The 16,629-nt window shown below is 43.0% G+C and overlaps 1 protein-coding gene across 1 annotated transcript in view; it reads left to right on the plus strand.

Moving 5' to 3' along the window:
- psen1 (presenilin 1) overlaps window positions 1-12,963 on the plus strand; it is a 68,434-nt gene extending 55,471 nt beyond the window's left edge. The window contains exons 6-10 of the mRNA XM_043698375.1: window positions 4,904-5,002; window positions 5,095-5,181; window positions 7,673-7,855; window positions 11,128-11,246; window positions 12,661-12,963. Of these exons, the coding sequence (XP_043554310.1) occupies window positions 4,904-5,002; window positions 5,095-5,181; window positions 7,673-7,855; window positions 11,128-11,246; window positions 12,661-12,816 (644 nt within the window). The 3' untranslated portion in view covers window positions 12,817-12,963. The remainder of the gene's footprint in view (window positions 1-4,903; window positions 5,003-5,094; window positions 5,182-7,672; window positions 7,856-11,127; window positions 11,247-12,660) is intronic.
- Window positions 12,964-16,629: the final 3,666 nt, after the last annotated feature.

Below are 16,629 nucleotides of genomic sequence, written 5' to 3' on the forward strand. Positions count from 1 at the left end.
CTGCTCCTTTGATGCAGCCTGACCTGCTGCGCTTTTCCGGCAACACATTTTTCAGCTCTGATCTCCAGCATCTTCAGTCCTCACTTTCTCCATAGCCAGAACATCCTCCTTCAGAGTAGGAGACTAAAGCTGCACACAGTGCTCTAACTGTGGTCCCACCAAAGCTCTGTACAATTACAGTAAGATATCCCTTCTTCTGTACATGAATCCTCTTGCTATGAAGGCCAACGTAACATTTGCTGTCTTCACCATATGCTGCACCTACATGCTTACATTCAATAACTGGTTACAAGGGCACCCAGGTCATATTCCCGATCTACTGCCAGTCAGATCATCTGCCTTTCTGTCTTTTAGTCAACCAGAATGGATAACCTCTTACTGAAGCATCTCTGCATCTTCCTCAAAGCTCACCCTGCCAACTCACTTGCTGATATTACTTGCTGATATTACTTTTAATTCCCTCCTCTGAATCATTCCAATATTTTGTGAATAACTGGGGTCCCTGTGGGACAGATGTCACTGCCTGTCACTCGGAAAAAGGCCCTTTTATTTCAGCTGTTTCTTGTTTGCCCATTAGTTCTCTATCTGTCAGTTCACTACCCCCAATGTGCTTTAACATTACATACTAGTCTCTGTTATAGAACCTTATCAAAAACCATCTGAAACTCCAAGTAAATCGCATCCACTGACCCGCCACCCCCATATCAACTCTACTAGTTACATTCTTGAAGAGTTTCAAGAGATTGGTAAAGCATGATTTCCCACCTCAATTACCCTCCTTGGTGCTGCATTCCAAGCTTCTACCATGTTCTGGGTGAAAAGAGTTTTCCTTGAATCCCTTCTACATCATCTGCCTTTCACCTTCAAATTATACCCTCTTCTTCTTGACTTCGTAATCTTATATACCTCTATCAAGGTCCCACCTTAGCCAACTCTGCTCCAAAGAAATCCTGATGAAGGGCTTATGCCCAAAAAGTCAATTCTCCCGCTTGTCAGGTGCTGCACTACCAGCTGTGCTTTCCCAGCAGCACACTCTGATATCCAGCATTTGTAGTCCTCACTTTCTCCAAGGAGATCAACCCAAATGTATCCATCCTTGCTCCAAAACTAAAATGTTCCATCCCAGGCAACATACTGTTGACTCTCCTCTGCGCCCCCTCCAATTAAATCACCTCCTTCCTATAGTCTGGTGATCAGAACTACAAACCGGACTGCAGCTGTAGCCTTCTCAAAATCCTGTACAGCTTCCCTGTAACCTCCCTTTTATTGGAATCTGTGCCTCGGTTGATAAAGGCGAGTATCCTGTACACTGTCTTAACTAACCTATTGACCTGCCCTGCTACTTTTAGGGATGTGTGGATAAGCAGTCCAAGATCATTCTGTTCCTCTGAGCTTCCCAGTGAAGACTCCTTCATCTTGTTAATTCTTCCAATGTGCATGACAGTCAGTTTTGCTATAACACATGTTTCTTCAATGCGAATTGGCCATTAGGTGATTGAAGATTTTAGACTATTATTTGTAGAATGCAAACGTTCCTTACATGTGTTGGCTATAACACGATTCTGGTCCCATTGGTTTAAATGGTGCTGCTCTTACACAATTTTCCTATAACGCGGGATCGCACGGGAACAGAACTATCGCGTTCTATCAGAACAGACTGTACTTCACACTTATCAAGGTTAAATTCTATCTGCCATGTCTGCCCATCTGACCAATCTATTCAAGTACCAGGAACGATCATATCCAGTAAAAGAGAACTTAACCATTGCCCCTTGACTTTCAGTAGCATTGCCATCACTGAATCACTCATCCTGGGAGTTACTGTTTCCAGAGACTGAATTGAACTAGCCATATGTGACTACTAGAGGAGGTCAGAGGCTCAGAATCCTACTGCAAGTAATACACTTCCTGGCTCCCCAAAATCTGTTCACCATCTACAAGACACAAATTGGGAGCATGGTGGAATACTCCCCACTTGCCTGGCTGGGTACTCTATCTAATCTGCAGTTTAATGAAGTCCAAGTACACTGAAGAATGTGCTTCACAGGAATGCCATCATAATAGCCAGAAATAGGAAGAAGTCTATTTTCAGTGACAAATTCACAATAAGCTGTGTTCACTCAATCTATACTGTTTCCTTTTTACCCAAGCCTGTGCTGTATTTTCTCTTGTTGAAAAGTGCCAGATTTGTGAGTAACACCATGTGAGGGGCATGGGTGCAAGTTCACTGTCCCAATGACAGCTTTGTTGGACGCTGTGGACAGAAAGCAAAGTCTGTAAAAAGTACTTTTCAGAACCAAAACTCAGGCTTTGACTCCCAAACTGCTGTGTGAATGTTTGTGCCTGTCTATTCCTGGACATGGTGGTGTTAGTTAGAATATCAGTCTAAGGCAAGTAAGTTATGACACAAACAAGCAAAAATTGTAACTATAAACATAATATTCTGAATCACATTTACCCAGCAAGTTATAATTAAGGCTTATATGTAGTCATAAGTGTTTTGAAAAGCTTAAAATTAGATAGCACATGGTCCAGGGAATGATTTGACTGACTGCCAAAAATGTTTAGATATTATGTATATGTTCAAGCTTTGAATGTTTGACATCATTCAACAATTGCTGTGAGGCACTCTTACTGGCAGAAATCAGTTGTACTGTAATGTTAAGATGTCTGTGTGGTTACTAGGCAGATCTGTATTCATTGAGGAAGAGCATTGAGAAACAGTATTATTAAATGTTAAACTTGTACAGAACCTTGGCTTGACCACACTTCAAATACTGCACAATGCTCTGGAAAAGTTGCAAAACATGATTTATAAGAATTATGCCAGAACTGTTTTAGTATGGGAGGGCAAATGTGTCGGCGCAGGCTTGGAGGGTCGAAGGGCCTGTTCCTGTGCTGAATTGTTCTTTATTCTAACTCAGGAAAGGATGAAAGACTGAAATTGTTTCCTTGTGTCTGAGCCATAGAAGGGTCCAACAAATTGACGCCTTGGGGGATTATGAAAGGGTTTGAGATTGTAAAGATTTACAGTTAGAACATATGTAACACAGGAATGGGTCCTTCGATCCACAATGCTATGCCGAACATGACGCCAAATTAAACTGATCCTTTCTACCTACCCTTGGTCCATATCCCTCCATTCCTTGCATATTCATGTGCTTATCTAAAAGTCCCTTAATCACCCCCCCTAGTATCTGCCTACACTACCACCCCTGGCAAAATGTTCCAAACTCTGTGTAGAAAATTTGCTCCTCCTCTCTCCTTTTAACTTGTCCCTCTCACCTTAAATGCATGCCCCCTCGTATTAAATATTTCAACTCCGGGTTGGTGGTCAGAATCTTTTTCCCAATCTATGCATCTCATAATGTTAGATTTCTATCAAGTCTACCCTCAGCCTCTGTCACTCCAGAGAAAACAAGCTGAGTTTTTCTAGCCTCTCCTTATTGCTCATACCCTCTAATCCAGGCAGCATCCTGGTAAACCACTCCTGCACCCTCTCCACATCCTTCCTGTAATGTGGCAATCAGAATTGAGAGCAATACTATAAATGTGCCCTAACCAAAGTTAACAGTTGATTCTCCTGAGGTGTAGCACATCACACTTACCCAAATTAAACTTGATCTGCCATTTCTGCACCCATATCTGTAACTAATCTATATCTATATTCCATTTATAGAGGGTGCTAAATGGGAATTATCAGTACAAAATAGTCCTGAATAAATCCAATAAGGAACGCAGGAGAAACACATTTACCCAGAGAATGGCAAGAATGTGGAACTCGCTAACCTCAGGGCTGGTGAACAACTAAGACGCATTTAAGGCAAAGAAGGCTAAACATTTGAAAGAGAATAGAGGAATAAGCTGAAATGAAAGCAAGCTATTGTTGATGTTAGAAACCTGAAATTATAGAAAATGTTGAATAAACTCAGCATCTGCGGAGAGAGAAACAAAGTCAAGTTTGATATGACATTCAGAACCAGAGTCATAGCAGACTTAACATTCTCCACTGATGTTGCCAGACATTGAGTTTCTCCAGGATTTTCTGTCTCCATTACCAGAATGGATGAATATTGGGAGGAATCTCATGTTGAGCATAAATCAGTTAGATTGGAAGTCTGGATTCTGTGTTATGTAATTTGTTAAATGCAGTTTACATCTGTCTGTAGCGATTTGCATAATTTGCAAAATCAATTTGTGCATCATTAGCAAACATAACCACTCAAACTTCAGCACCATTCACCACTGAGACATTCCATGTCCAATTGTTAGCAAGACCTGAATGTTATCCAGGCTGGGACTGATAAGTGAGGAGTAACATTTATGCCACACAAGTGCTAGGTATTGACCACTTTCAACAAGAGAGAACCTAACCATTACCCCTGGACATTCACTGGTTTTGACGTTACTGAGTTCCCCCACTATCATCGTCCTGGGGGTTGCCATTGATCAGAAACTGAACTGGACATGCCATATAACCACAGTGGCTGCAAGAGCAGGTCAGAAGGTAGGAATACTGCAGCAAGTAATTTGCCTCCAAAATCCTCAAAGCCACCATTTACAAGGCATAAGTTAGGAGTGAAATGGAATACTCCCCATTTGCATGGATGAGTGCAGTTCCAACAATGCTCAAGAAGCTTGACACCATCCAGAAGAAAGCAGCCCACTTGATTGGCACCACGCCCACTCCGTCCACTACTGGCAGCAGTGTGCACCATCGGCAAGATGCATACCGCAACTCGCCAAAGCACCTTCAGCTGCACCATCCAAACCATGACGCCTAGCAATTAGAAGATTGGATTTTAGAATATAAAAGTTATTTTGATTAAATCTTACATTACCAAGTTTTCTATCAAGCCATGATATGAAGTTTATATTGAGCAAATGGGTTTTTTTTTTTCAGATCTGGTCGCAGTGCTGTGCCCCAAGGGTCCCTTGCGCATTCTAGTCGAGACTGCACAAGAGAGGAATGAACCAATATTTCCAGCTCTGATCTATTCCTGTAAGTTCAAGGGGGGGAGGTGTGCCATTCTGATTGTTAACCTGAAGGTCTCAGTGCACAGGGTTAACCCGGCTGTTTGTTGTTTTGCATAGCGACAATGGTCTGGTTGGTTAATATGGCAGACACTGATCCAGAAGCCCGGTCGAACCCTCCGAAAGATTCTGGTTTGCCACCACCCGGTGAGTGCAACAGTTTGCTTTAGTTAAACCTGATAGGAAACATCCAAGAAAGTCACTGTGTAATAAAACCACTCTGATATTGTCTCTAGTTCTGCACTTGTTGGAGTTGCATTTGATTTCTGAGCGTTGTTTTTAAAATGTTATTTCCTTCAATTACTATGTCCAAAAGAGCTCACTCAAAAGAAGGGAGATTTTACTTAATCTTTTGCAACAAACGATAATCTAAGGTATTGTTTTCAAGAAAAAGTTGTTAGAGTTCAGAAAATTGAAAATTGAAAGGAAATGCTGAAGGTTAATTTGAGAAAATTATGCCTTTCATTCTGAAATGTAAACCGATGTCCTATATTCCAAGAGCACAGATACAGCTACAGAAAGTCTTTCTATTTGTATTAACTCCTTCAATTACTGCATCCAGTGATTCTAAAATAGTTTGAGTTACATTTCCACTATTCTACCAAGAAATCCTTGATGCTTCTTCCTGTCTTAGCTTACCTATCACCAGTTTGAACCTGAGTTCTTTTGTGGATCTGTTCTAGTTTCACTTGGAATAGAGTTGTTAGAATATTTAAAAGTGGCTTAAATGTTCAACATATTGCAGCTTCCTTTATTTGAGTCTATTTGCCTTGACTGTGAGTGCAGGGGAAAGGGGAGATTAAAGTGCATCAACCACGACAGTTTAGAAACAAACAGAGAATGCTGGGGAACCTCAGCAGGTCCGGCAGTGTTCATGAAGCAAGAAACAGAGTTCTATTTTCAGCCTGATATCGCGGTTCTTCAGAATTCTGTTTCATTCAGTGCAACTTCTTTTCCAGTTTTGAACCAGTCATTTGGGCATACAGAACATGAGTATTGCTGCAAAAAGACACATTCTGTCAAAACTTTTGGTCTTGCACTCATCAGAGCATTTGCAAGAAATAGCAATGTAGAGGGGAAACAATATGAGTCTTGTCTTTTTTCAGCAAAGCTATTTGGAAACTTTAAATTCAGAGTATGTTAAATACCTAGTGCAAGACATGGTCTATAAAGGACCATTTGATGAGACATGACATGTCACAGGTAAGAACTAAGATTGACTTATAAGTCACAATACAATGAACAGAGCTTCTCTGAGAAGAGTTGAAGGCTGAGTGGAACATGGGATAAACACCTCAGATGAGTTGTCTGCATGATTCTCTACATCTGGTATACTATTCATGTGTAGATGCAGGCCTCGGTAATCAGGAAAGAATGACACTATTGTCTTCAAAAATAGTTGTGCTTTCAGCACATGTCTGTTCACCCTGACAGCAGACAATGGAACTGGAACTGATCACATGATTGTTTATGTTTAAGAGCGTACATAGGAACGGAAGCAGGCTATTGGTGTCTTGAGCCTGCTCTACCATTCAATAAGTACATGACTGATTTGATTGTGGTGTTAACTCCAATTTCCTGCCTGGCCTTTGGCTCCCTTGCAGATCAAAACTCGGTTGGACTCAGTGGGCTTGTAAATTACAAAGCCTAATGACCCTCAGAAGAAATTCCTTACTTTAAATGTGTGACTTCTAGTTCAGATACCCTATGAGAGGAGAGAAATAGCCTGAAGGGGAAGATGACAGAGACCTTTGAGGGTCTGATAAATGGTGAGATTTTGAAGTCCAATCTCTTACGAGATTAGCAGCTAATTTAGGTCAGTGAGTATTGGCTTATTGGGTAAATTGTGAATGTCAACTTGACTGTCCATTGAACTTTGATCCAATATGTTGTAGTTGTCTTACCAGGCTACTGGAATCTGGAGTCTTGAACCTTTTTTGCCCTTAAACCTGGTGACAGTGGTTAAGGGTCAGAACAGTATCAGATCTAGAGCATTTTATTGATATTTCACAGGTCAAGAGTCACTGCTGTTTTCCATCAGGTAATGCACAATTGATGACTATGATTCAATGATGTGTAATTGAACTTGATTTCAATGGTTCTGAGTCACAGCTTTCCCAATATTTACCCTTAAGTTGGAAAGGAATTTCCCAAGTGATTTTCCTTGATTGGTTGCAGCTTACTGTTCTGCTCAGATTGTTTTTATTTGCCAGAGTATTATGTGGCTATATTGGCCTAGCAGTATGGGAAATAGAATCATGGGATGGTACAGCATGGCAAGTTATTCGCCCTTGCATGTTTCTGCTTACTCTTTTGAAATAGGTATTCAATTAGTCCCACTCTGCTGCTCTTTCCCCAGAGTACTTCTTCAGTGCTTAACTCTTAACAATTAGTCTTGAATTCGTTTAGCCCACTGTAGACCATGCATTGCAGACTGAATCATTGACTGGAAAATGTTACCTTCTGTGGCTCTGTTTTTCAGTGTTTTTGCAGTGTCTGTTGACCTGATACTTGAACTGGTTTGGGGTCTTTGACTGATGAAGGTTTGTACTCAAGTATATTTGGATCTCCTAATCTGACTTGGTGACAGGAACTGCCTGCATTTGTAATGTATCTTCTCTGCTTTTAACCTCTGCAGGCCTTGCCCTCAATCAGACTTGTGCTGACGATGGCCCGACCCAGGTAGACGATGGGGGCTTCACTCAGGAATGGACAAACAGCAGAAATGCCAGGTTGGGTCCTATGGAATCGACCCAGGAGAGTCGGGCAGCCGTGCAGGCTCTGCCTAGCCCTCCAGTAGCAATTGAAGATCCTGAGGAAAGTAAGTGAACTTACCACTGGAAGCTATAAGTTGCTAGGTTGTATCATTCAACCGTGTCCTGGATGACTTAAAGAGGCAGTGCTGAAGCAGGAGCCACAATCTGAAAAAAATGTATCCATTGTCTTGACCTACCCTTTATATCTAACCTCTACGGAGAAAGTGAGGTCTGCAGATGCTGGAGATCAGAGCTGAAAATGTGTTGCTGGAAGAGCGCAGCAGGTCAGGCAGCATCCAGGGAACAGGAGAATCGACGTTTCGGGCATAAGCCCTTCTCCTGTTCCCTGGATGCTGCCTGACCTGCTGCGCTCTTCCAGCAACACATTTTCAGATCTAACCTCTACCTTTGGATCTCTGTGCTTCCATATTTCAGGCTTCTGGTATATCTTGTGGGTCATAAATATAAGATAGTCACTAATGAATTCAGGAGAAACTTCATAATTCAGAAGGCAACTGAGATCTGGAACTCACTGTTAGTTGGAGAAATTGAAGCAAATAACATGAATGCATTGAGGAGAAGCTAGTTGAATACATACAAAGAGAGAGAAAGAAATAGAATTATGGACTTGTAAGGGTCACGTGGGATGTGGTTTGAGTAGATAAAAATCAGCGGCAGTTGCTTCATAGAATTGTATTCTGGTTTCAGCACATTAAAAAGGCCGTTTGCCCCATCATGTCTGTGCTGGCTGTCAGAAGGACCAGCTCTCCTAGTGCCATGTTCCCTGTGTAGCCCTGCAAGTTCCTCCTCCTTTAGATAATATTCTACTTTCCTTTTGAAAGTTTCATTTGGCCCTGCCTCTACCATGCAATCAGGCAGCGTATTTCGGATCCTAATCACTCTGTGTGAAAGTTTCTTCCTGTTTTCACTGTTACTTCTTTTGCTAATTGCCTTGCATCTGTGTCCCCCCACACCCAATTCCTCATCCTATCATCAATGGGAACAGTTTTTCCATAGCTACTTTGTTCAGTCCAGTCATGATTTTAATTACCTTCTCAGCCCCAGCTTCAAACTGTCCTCATAACTGAAGCCCACATCCTCTGAGCCACTTCTGTAAATCCTTCCTGTACCCTCAAGAATGCCATCACATCATTTCTAAAACGTGGTGCCCAGAACCTTTTTTAATTCACTTGTGGGATGCATGCCTTGCTGGCCGGCCAGCATTTATCGCCTGTCAAAGTTGATACAGTCCTGCAGTTGAGGCTGAACCAATAATACATGCAGGTTTGACATAACTTTCTTGCTTTTGTACTCTGGACCAGGATCAAGCCCAGGATTCTGTATCTTTAACCACTCTCACAAACCTGTGTGCCGTTATCCTTTGGTCCTGTTGCTCCTGCACCAACTATTCTATCCATTTGTGGGACTTGGGAGTCGCTGGCTGGCCAGCATTGATAGCCCATCCCTATTTGCCCTTGAGAAGGTGGAGGTGAGCTGCCTTCTTGAATCGCTGCACTCCACTTGCTGTGGGTTGACCCGGAATGCCGGAAGGGAAGGAATTCCAGGATTTTGACCCAACGACTGTGAAGGAACGATTGTATATTTCCAAGTCAGGATGGTGAGTGGCTTGGAGGGGAACGTGCAGGTGGTGGTGTTCCTAAGTACCTGCTGCCCTTGTCCTTCTGGGTGGACGTGGTCGTGGGTTTGGAAGGTGCTGTCTAAGGATCTTTGGTGAATTTCTGCAGTGCATCTTCTAGATAGTACACACTGCTGCTACTGAGCGCTGGTGGTGGAGGAACTTAAGGTTTATGGAGATGGTGCCAATCAAGCAGGTTACTTTGTCCCGGATGGTGTCAAGCTTCTTGAGTGTTGTTGGAGCTGCAAGTGGGGAGTATTCCATCACATTCCTGACTTGGAGTGTGGTGGAAGACTCCAACTCCAGAATTGTCGCTTGTGTTACATATTGCCTTCCCATGTTCTTCTTCCAAAATTATCAAAATGAATTTCTTAATACTTTTCCGCCACTTGTCTGATTTCCCACAAAATGAGTTTTTAATAAATGAAATCAGACACAGCCGGTCTGTGTCCTTTTGATGTTTAACACTATCTTCTCCAGTCCATAATACTTCCCAATTATGTATTATCTGCAAGTATCATGCAAGCACCAATGACTATCTGTAATAAGGGAGACTCTGACCATCAACCTTTAACATTCAATGGCTTTATAGTCACTGAACTCGCCCGCTATCAACATCCTGCTGATTACTATTGACCAGAAACTGAACATCATAGTATTGTGACTACAAGAAGAAGCCAGAGGCTACGAACCTTGCAGCGGTAACTGATTCCCAAAGCAGGTCCACCAAAATTAAGGCATAAGTGACAGAATGCTCCCCAGTTGAGTGCATAAGTGTAGCTCCAACAGAACTCCAGAAACTTTACACCACCCAGGGCAAGGCAACCTGTTTGTTTGAAACCACATCCACAAAAATTCACTTCCTCCAGTATGCACTATCTGCAAGATGCAGTGCAGAAATTCACCAATGTACTTAGCACCTTCCAAGCCACTCACCATCCTCACTTGAAAATATATCGCCGTTCTTTCAGTGTTTCTGGGTCAAAATTCTGAACTCCTGTCAATAATGGCATTGTCAGTCAACCCACAGCAGTGGACTGTAGTGGTTCGAGAAGGCAGCCCACAACCACCTTCTCAAGGGCAACTAGGGATGGCAGGTCCTGCCAGTGACGTCCACATCCCACAAAATTAGTTTTTAATAAATGAAATTTTCCATCACTGAGGTCATCACAAAAGGTCAATGGGCAGTGTATGCTGAGCTTTGCCACCGCATATAAATCTTTCAATGCTGGGCCCAGTAATATACATAGAATCATAGGATCCCTTCAGTGTGGAAGCAGGCCATTCAGCCCATTGAGTTCATACCAACCCTCTGAAGAGCATCCCACCCAGCCCCACTTCCCTACCTTATTCCTGTTACCCTGAATTTCCCATGGCCAATTCACCTAACCTGCATACCTTTGTACTCTGGGAGGATACCAGAGGAGACCCACACAAACATGGGGAGAATGTGCAAACTCCACACACAGTTGCTGAAGGTGACTGTCCGAGGCTGGCATCAAATTCCAGTCCCTAGTGCTGTGAGGCAACTGTGCCAACCACTGAGTCACCAGGCCGCCCAAACAACATATGACCAAGCTAGACTGAATGGGCCTCTGTGTGGAAACTAGAGAGCTGAAAGCAGACATTAAAATACAGGCTCATTGTGGGACCCTTCTTCTCGCTCATCATGGTCAAATTATATTTTGCTTTGCTTGTTAGGGGGTGTGAAACTTGGATTAGGTGACTTCATATTCTACAGTGTCCTTGTTGGAAAAGCATCAGCCGCAGCAAGTGGAGACTGGAATACGACTCTGGCCTGTTTCGTAGCAATATTAATTGTGAGTATGCATCATAGGGACTTCCCCAGGACAGCCTGGGGAAAATATATTCCGCTTATAGAATTGCAGCACAGTAAAAGTGCCCAAAAGCCTTCTCAAATATTGAAACGTATCTGTGCGTAACATTGCAGACTACTGCAGGCTGGTTGGGGTGCAGGTTTATGGTGCCTTGTCTGACATTGTATGGGTCAGCAATTTGAGCTCTGAGTGCAGCTCTGCTGAATCTGGTTCAGCCTTCCCTCAGCCCAGTCTAGTAATAAGGTAAATATCACACAACACCAGGTTATAGTCCAACAAGTTTAATTGGAAGCACACTAGCTTTCGGAGCGACGCTCCTTCATTTTTAACTTTGTACACCCCAGTCCAACACCGGCATCTCCAAATCAGTCTAGTAATGGTCACTAGAGTAGGTATACTGACTAATAGCGACCTACTTTTCTTTATCCCCACTGCTCCTTCGGAGATGCAGTGTTGGAGATCTTACACTTCCACTTAAAGCCAAATTAAAACGCCCTCTTAATCACCGTGGAAACCAAACTTTGCACATTGGGTGAACCAGATTAATATGACAACTGTAGCTTGCTCACTGTTGTATTTAGTGAATTTGGTGATGTATTGACGGAGACATGACACAGCCTTCTTTTAAGAATCATCTTAACTGTGGGGGACACTGCAAACAGCTTGCATTCTAAGCACTGGGAATTCCCCAGGTTGCAAACAGTCTTGATTCCATTCATAAGTCAGTTTACATGTAAGGTGGAGCACAGTGCAGGAGAATATGAAGTAGCCGCTCGTACGTACACCATTGGTCGGATCTTTAAAATTATCCCCTGTATAGCATCGCATCTGTAAGTATGAGCATTTATAAGTTCTGTTTGACTGATGCACAAAGGCCTGGGGTTCTTTGATTAAAAGGCTGGCAACAGAACACAAAATGGTGTAATTCTCTTTTATTTTGAGGGCCATTCTATTCTCCTTGTATGCCAATTTTAAGCTATTGTTGTGGTTTTTACTTGAAGAATTCGCCTAATAGGCATCAATGCACTCTCTCTTCTTCATCGTTCTCCTCTCGTCCTCTGTCTCTGCTTTCCCTGCTCACTACTGGCCAACAATTTAATGCACAAATTGAACACAATCAGTATTCTCTATTTATCCTCCCACTGGTGTCTCTGCAACCTCACTCTCAGGGCTGCGGTGGTAAGAAATAAGCATTCTCCCTTTTCAAACCCCTTTCCCCCCCGCCACCCACAAAAATAAACACCACCTTGGCCAACCACAAGATTGAACCTGCTGCTTTGTGCTGACCTGTATGGGTATGAATGTGCTCTTCTTTTCCAGCATCGTCCACTGAAGAGAAGGAGTTTCATAGGAAATGATGCAGATTTAGTAATTTGCCTTACCTTTACACTTTCAGGGTTTGTGCCTTACTCTGCTGCTGCTTGCCATCTTCAAGAAGGCACTGCCAGCACTGCCTATCTCCATCACCTTTGGCCTGGTTTTCTATTTTGCTACTGATAACCTGGTCCGCCCCTTCATGGACCAACTGGCTTTGTATCAGTTTTATATCTAGTGTTTGTTTTGGAATAAATGTTTCAAGTTGTACTGTAAAACTTTCATGCTGAGCACTGGAAAAGGATCTTGTTTTTTTGTTGTAACTGGTATAACCATCTCTCAAGTAGAGAACAATAAAGTTGTATGGGACCTCTGTGGATTATAATTATCGGAACAATTTGTTATTTTTTTAAATCCATCTGTTGCCTGTGCACACTTCTGAATTTGATCACTCCTGTGTGTCTGTGGGATTGATTTTAACCTGATATACCACTGAGTGCCATGGTCGAAGTGAAAAGTGACAGGGCTGTGCTGTTAGAAGTTTCGGTGCAGCTTTGCTCTTGCTCAGCTTTTCTGCAAAATATGTTATAACATTGCAATGAAAAAAAGCTGCATTCAGTGTCCAGAATGCAGCCTTCTTTGCAACATTATTACTGTGTAAAAAGGTTTTCATCCTTTAAAGGCAGTTTTCTGAACTGCTGAGGGTCCCCCATTAAGTAAACATTTCTTGAATAGATGCCTGAACTTTATTTCACCCTATACTGGACATTCCTTCCCTCATTCTACTTAAACTCACCCGCTGAACTTTGGAAATAAAAACAGGCAATGCTGGAAACACTCAGCAGGTCAGTTCAGACCAGTGGAGAGAGCAAAGATGTGAGTTGAAGTTCCGGGCCCATGGTCAGGTTTTTGGATCGTGGCCCAACAACTTTGTTTTCATCACAGCTTTCTAGCAACAGTGGTATTTTGCTGTTTTGTACTTGATTTTTTATTTGAACAAAGCAAACGTGAATGAGAAGCTGTGGATTTCGTGATGTTTTGTGACAATACATGCAGACTTATTGAATTGCTTTTGAACAAATGGGGGAAATGATTGGACTTCCTTTGGGGTCTCTGATCTGTAGCAATTAAAAGTTGGCGGTGCAGTGGACTTGTGTGTTCCAGTTTTCTTTCTGACAATCGCAACTTATTGTCTCATGGGAGGAGAGGGGGAGTTGGGAGTCAACAGGAAATAAGCCAAAGGCATCTCTCATAAGACATGAGTGAAACGAGTTTAAAATAAATTATTTTAAAAATAAATTACCATGGTTAAAATAATTGGACTGTTTGATAGTGTAGATAGGAACCTTTTCCTCCAACAAGAAACCAAAACATGAAAGCATTAGTTTCATATTCAACTAGGTCCATTCACTGTTCCTGGGTATGACCTGTCCCATTGGCAGGACAGAGCCAGCAGAGAGGACAGCACAGCGGAGTCAGGAAGGAGACAACCTGAGGTTCATCAACTTTGACTCTACACCCATGGTATCAGATGAAATGTGGTCTAGGAACCTGCCTGTTGGAATGTGCGATCAGCCATAATGGGATTAAATAGTGGAGCAGACTCAAGGGGCTGAATGGTCTACTCCAGTTCCTCTGTCCTAGCAAACGATGCTGTAGATTCTGTGGTAAATGCTGAGGGAGGAGCATGCTTCATCCTCTCATTGACTACAGATGCACGTGCAACAAGTAGATTAATGTGTAACCTGTGCACAGTCTTTGTGGGGATGAAGTTTTGGTGTCCACACCATTGTGGGATTCTCAGGGTGGTCTGGCCCGCGGTTAACGCCTTGCCAAATGGGATTGATTTAACAGCCCGAGCTCTCCCAACATGGGAATCTATCAGCAGAAATGTGTCCAACCACAATCTTGTCATCTCATAAGCCATTATTGTCAGGGACTAACCCTGATGCAGTGAAGGGTACAGGAGAGTGTACAGTAGCAGAACCAATGACACCTAAAGATATGGTGCCAACGTGGTGAAGCTACAATGCAAGAAGGCATAAATACCAAACAGTGGGAGTTGAGCAAAGTAATCCCACAACAAAGCAATCGAATCTGAGCTGTGCAACCCTGCTATATCCAGTCATAAATAAGGGCGGGCGATTAAACAACTCAGTGGAGAAGGAGGAGGCCCTGTTCAATGAGGGGGCAGTCCAGCATGTCGGTGCAGATGACCAGGCTAAAACACCATCTGTCAATTTCAGGCGAGTGGATAGAAACATAGAAAATACGTGAAGGAATCGGCCATTCGGCCCTTCAAACCTGCACCATCATTCAATGCAATCGTGGCTGATCATGCAATCTTAGTTTCCCATGCCCGCCCTCTTCCCCATTCCCAGGACCATGTCCAGCTCCCTCTTGAATGTATCTAATGAACTGGCCCCAACAGAGACTTCCACAGGTTCACAACTCCGAAGAAATATTTCCTCATCTCAGTCCTGAATAGCTTACCCCTTGTTCGTAGACTGTGACCCCTTGTTCTGGACTTCCCCAACATCTGGAACATTCTTCCCAAATCTAGCCTGTCCAGTCCCATCTGGAATTTCTATGTTTCTATGAGACCCTCCCCATCATTCTTCTAAATTCCAGCAAACACAAGTTAATCCTGTCTGTATTCAGACTGGTGAACCTTCACTGGACTCCCTCAATAGCAAGAATGTCCTTCCTCAGACTAGGAGACCAAAACTGCACACAATACTCAAGGTATGGCCTCACCAAGGCCCTGTATAACTGCAGCAAGGTATTCAATACTCAAATCCTCTCGCTATGAAGGAGAGCATGCTATTAGCTTTCCTCACTGCCCGATACACCTATTTGCCAACTCAGCGACTGTTCCACCATGATACCCAGGTCTCATTGCACCTCACCTTTTCCTAAACTGCCACTATTCAAATAATAATAATCTGCCTCCTGAAATCAGGGGGCTGGAAAGCAAAGGAATCATCAAACCAGTCCAGTGCAGAAATGGGCAGCTCCAGTCATACTGGCTGTGAAGTCTGACGGGTCAGTTCATCTTGGTATCTTAAACAAAAGATAAACTGCTTCTCACAGTTGGATAAATACCCAATGCTTCACATAGGGGACTTATACACAAAGCTGGAGCTGGATAGGAGCTGTTCTTCATGAAGCTAGACATGAACCATGCATACTTGCAATTGCGGTTAAATGAGGATTTCCAGAAATATAGTAGCATTAATATCCACAAAGATTTGTACCAATACACGAGACTGCCATTTGGGGTTTCAGCAGTCTGTGCTATTTTCAATCACACAATGGAGAATATTTTAGAAGGTTCACCCCAAGTCACCCATTTGTCTGGATGACATGCTAATAAAGGGAAAGACCAATAAAGAGCACTTCGAGAACTTGGATATAGTCCTTAATCATTTCTCCAAGGCCAGGGTACATCTTAGGAAGGAAAAATGTACGCTCCAGATATTCCAAGTGACCTGCTTGGAGCAGAGTCCAACATGACCAAGTTTCACCCATAAAGTGTGGGCATTCAAAGGTGGCCCAGCTCCCACATCTGTACCAGAACTTAGGCCTTTTCTCGGGTTGGTGAATCAAACCCAAAAATTCACATGTACCCTGGTCTCCATCATGGCATTTGCTATGACTCTATTATAGAGTCATAGAGATATACAGCATGGAAACAGACCTTTCAGTCCAACCCGTCCATGCCGACCAGATATCCCAACCCAATCTAGTCTTACCTACCAGCACCCGGCCCATATCCCTCCAAACCCTTCCTATTCATATACCCATCCAAATGCCTTTTAAATGTTGTAATTGTACCAGCCTCCACCACTTCCTCTGGCAGCTCATTCCATGCACGTACCACCCTCTGTGTGAAAACATTGCGGAAATGATCTCATAACCAAGATGTAGCCTTTAGTGAAGTGAAGAAGCAGCTAATGTCATCTAAGCTGTGGGCGCACAATGATCCCAAGTGAGATATAGTGCTAACATGTGATACCTCCCCATATGGTATCGGAGAAGTGTTGACTCA

This window comes from Chiloscyllium plagiosum, chromosome 10 (assembly GCF_004010195.1).
Source record: "Chiloscyllium plagiosum isolate BGI_BamShark_2017 chromosome 10, ASM401019v2, whole genome shotgun sequence".
In the NCBI taxonomy this organism is placed as follows: Eukaryota; Metazoa; Chordata; class Chondrichthyes; order Orectolobiformes; family Hemiscylliidae; genus Chiloscyllium; species Chiloscyllium plagiosum.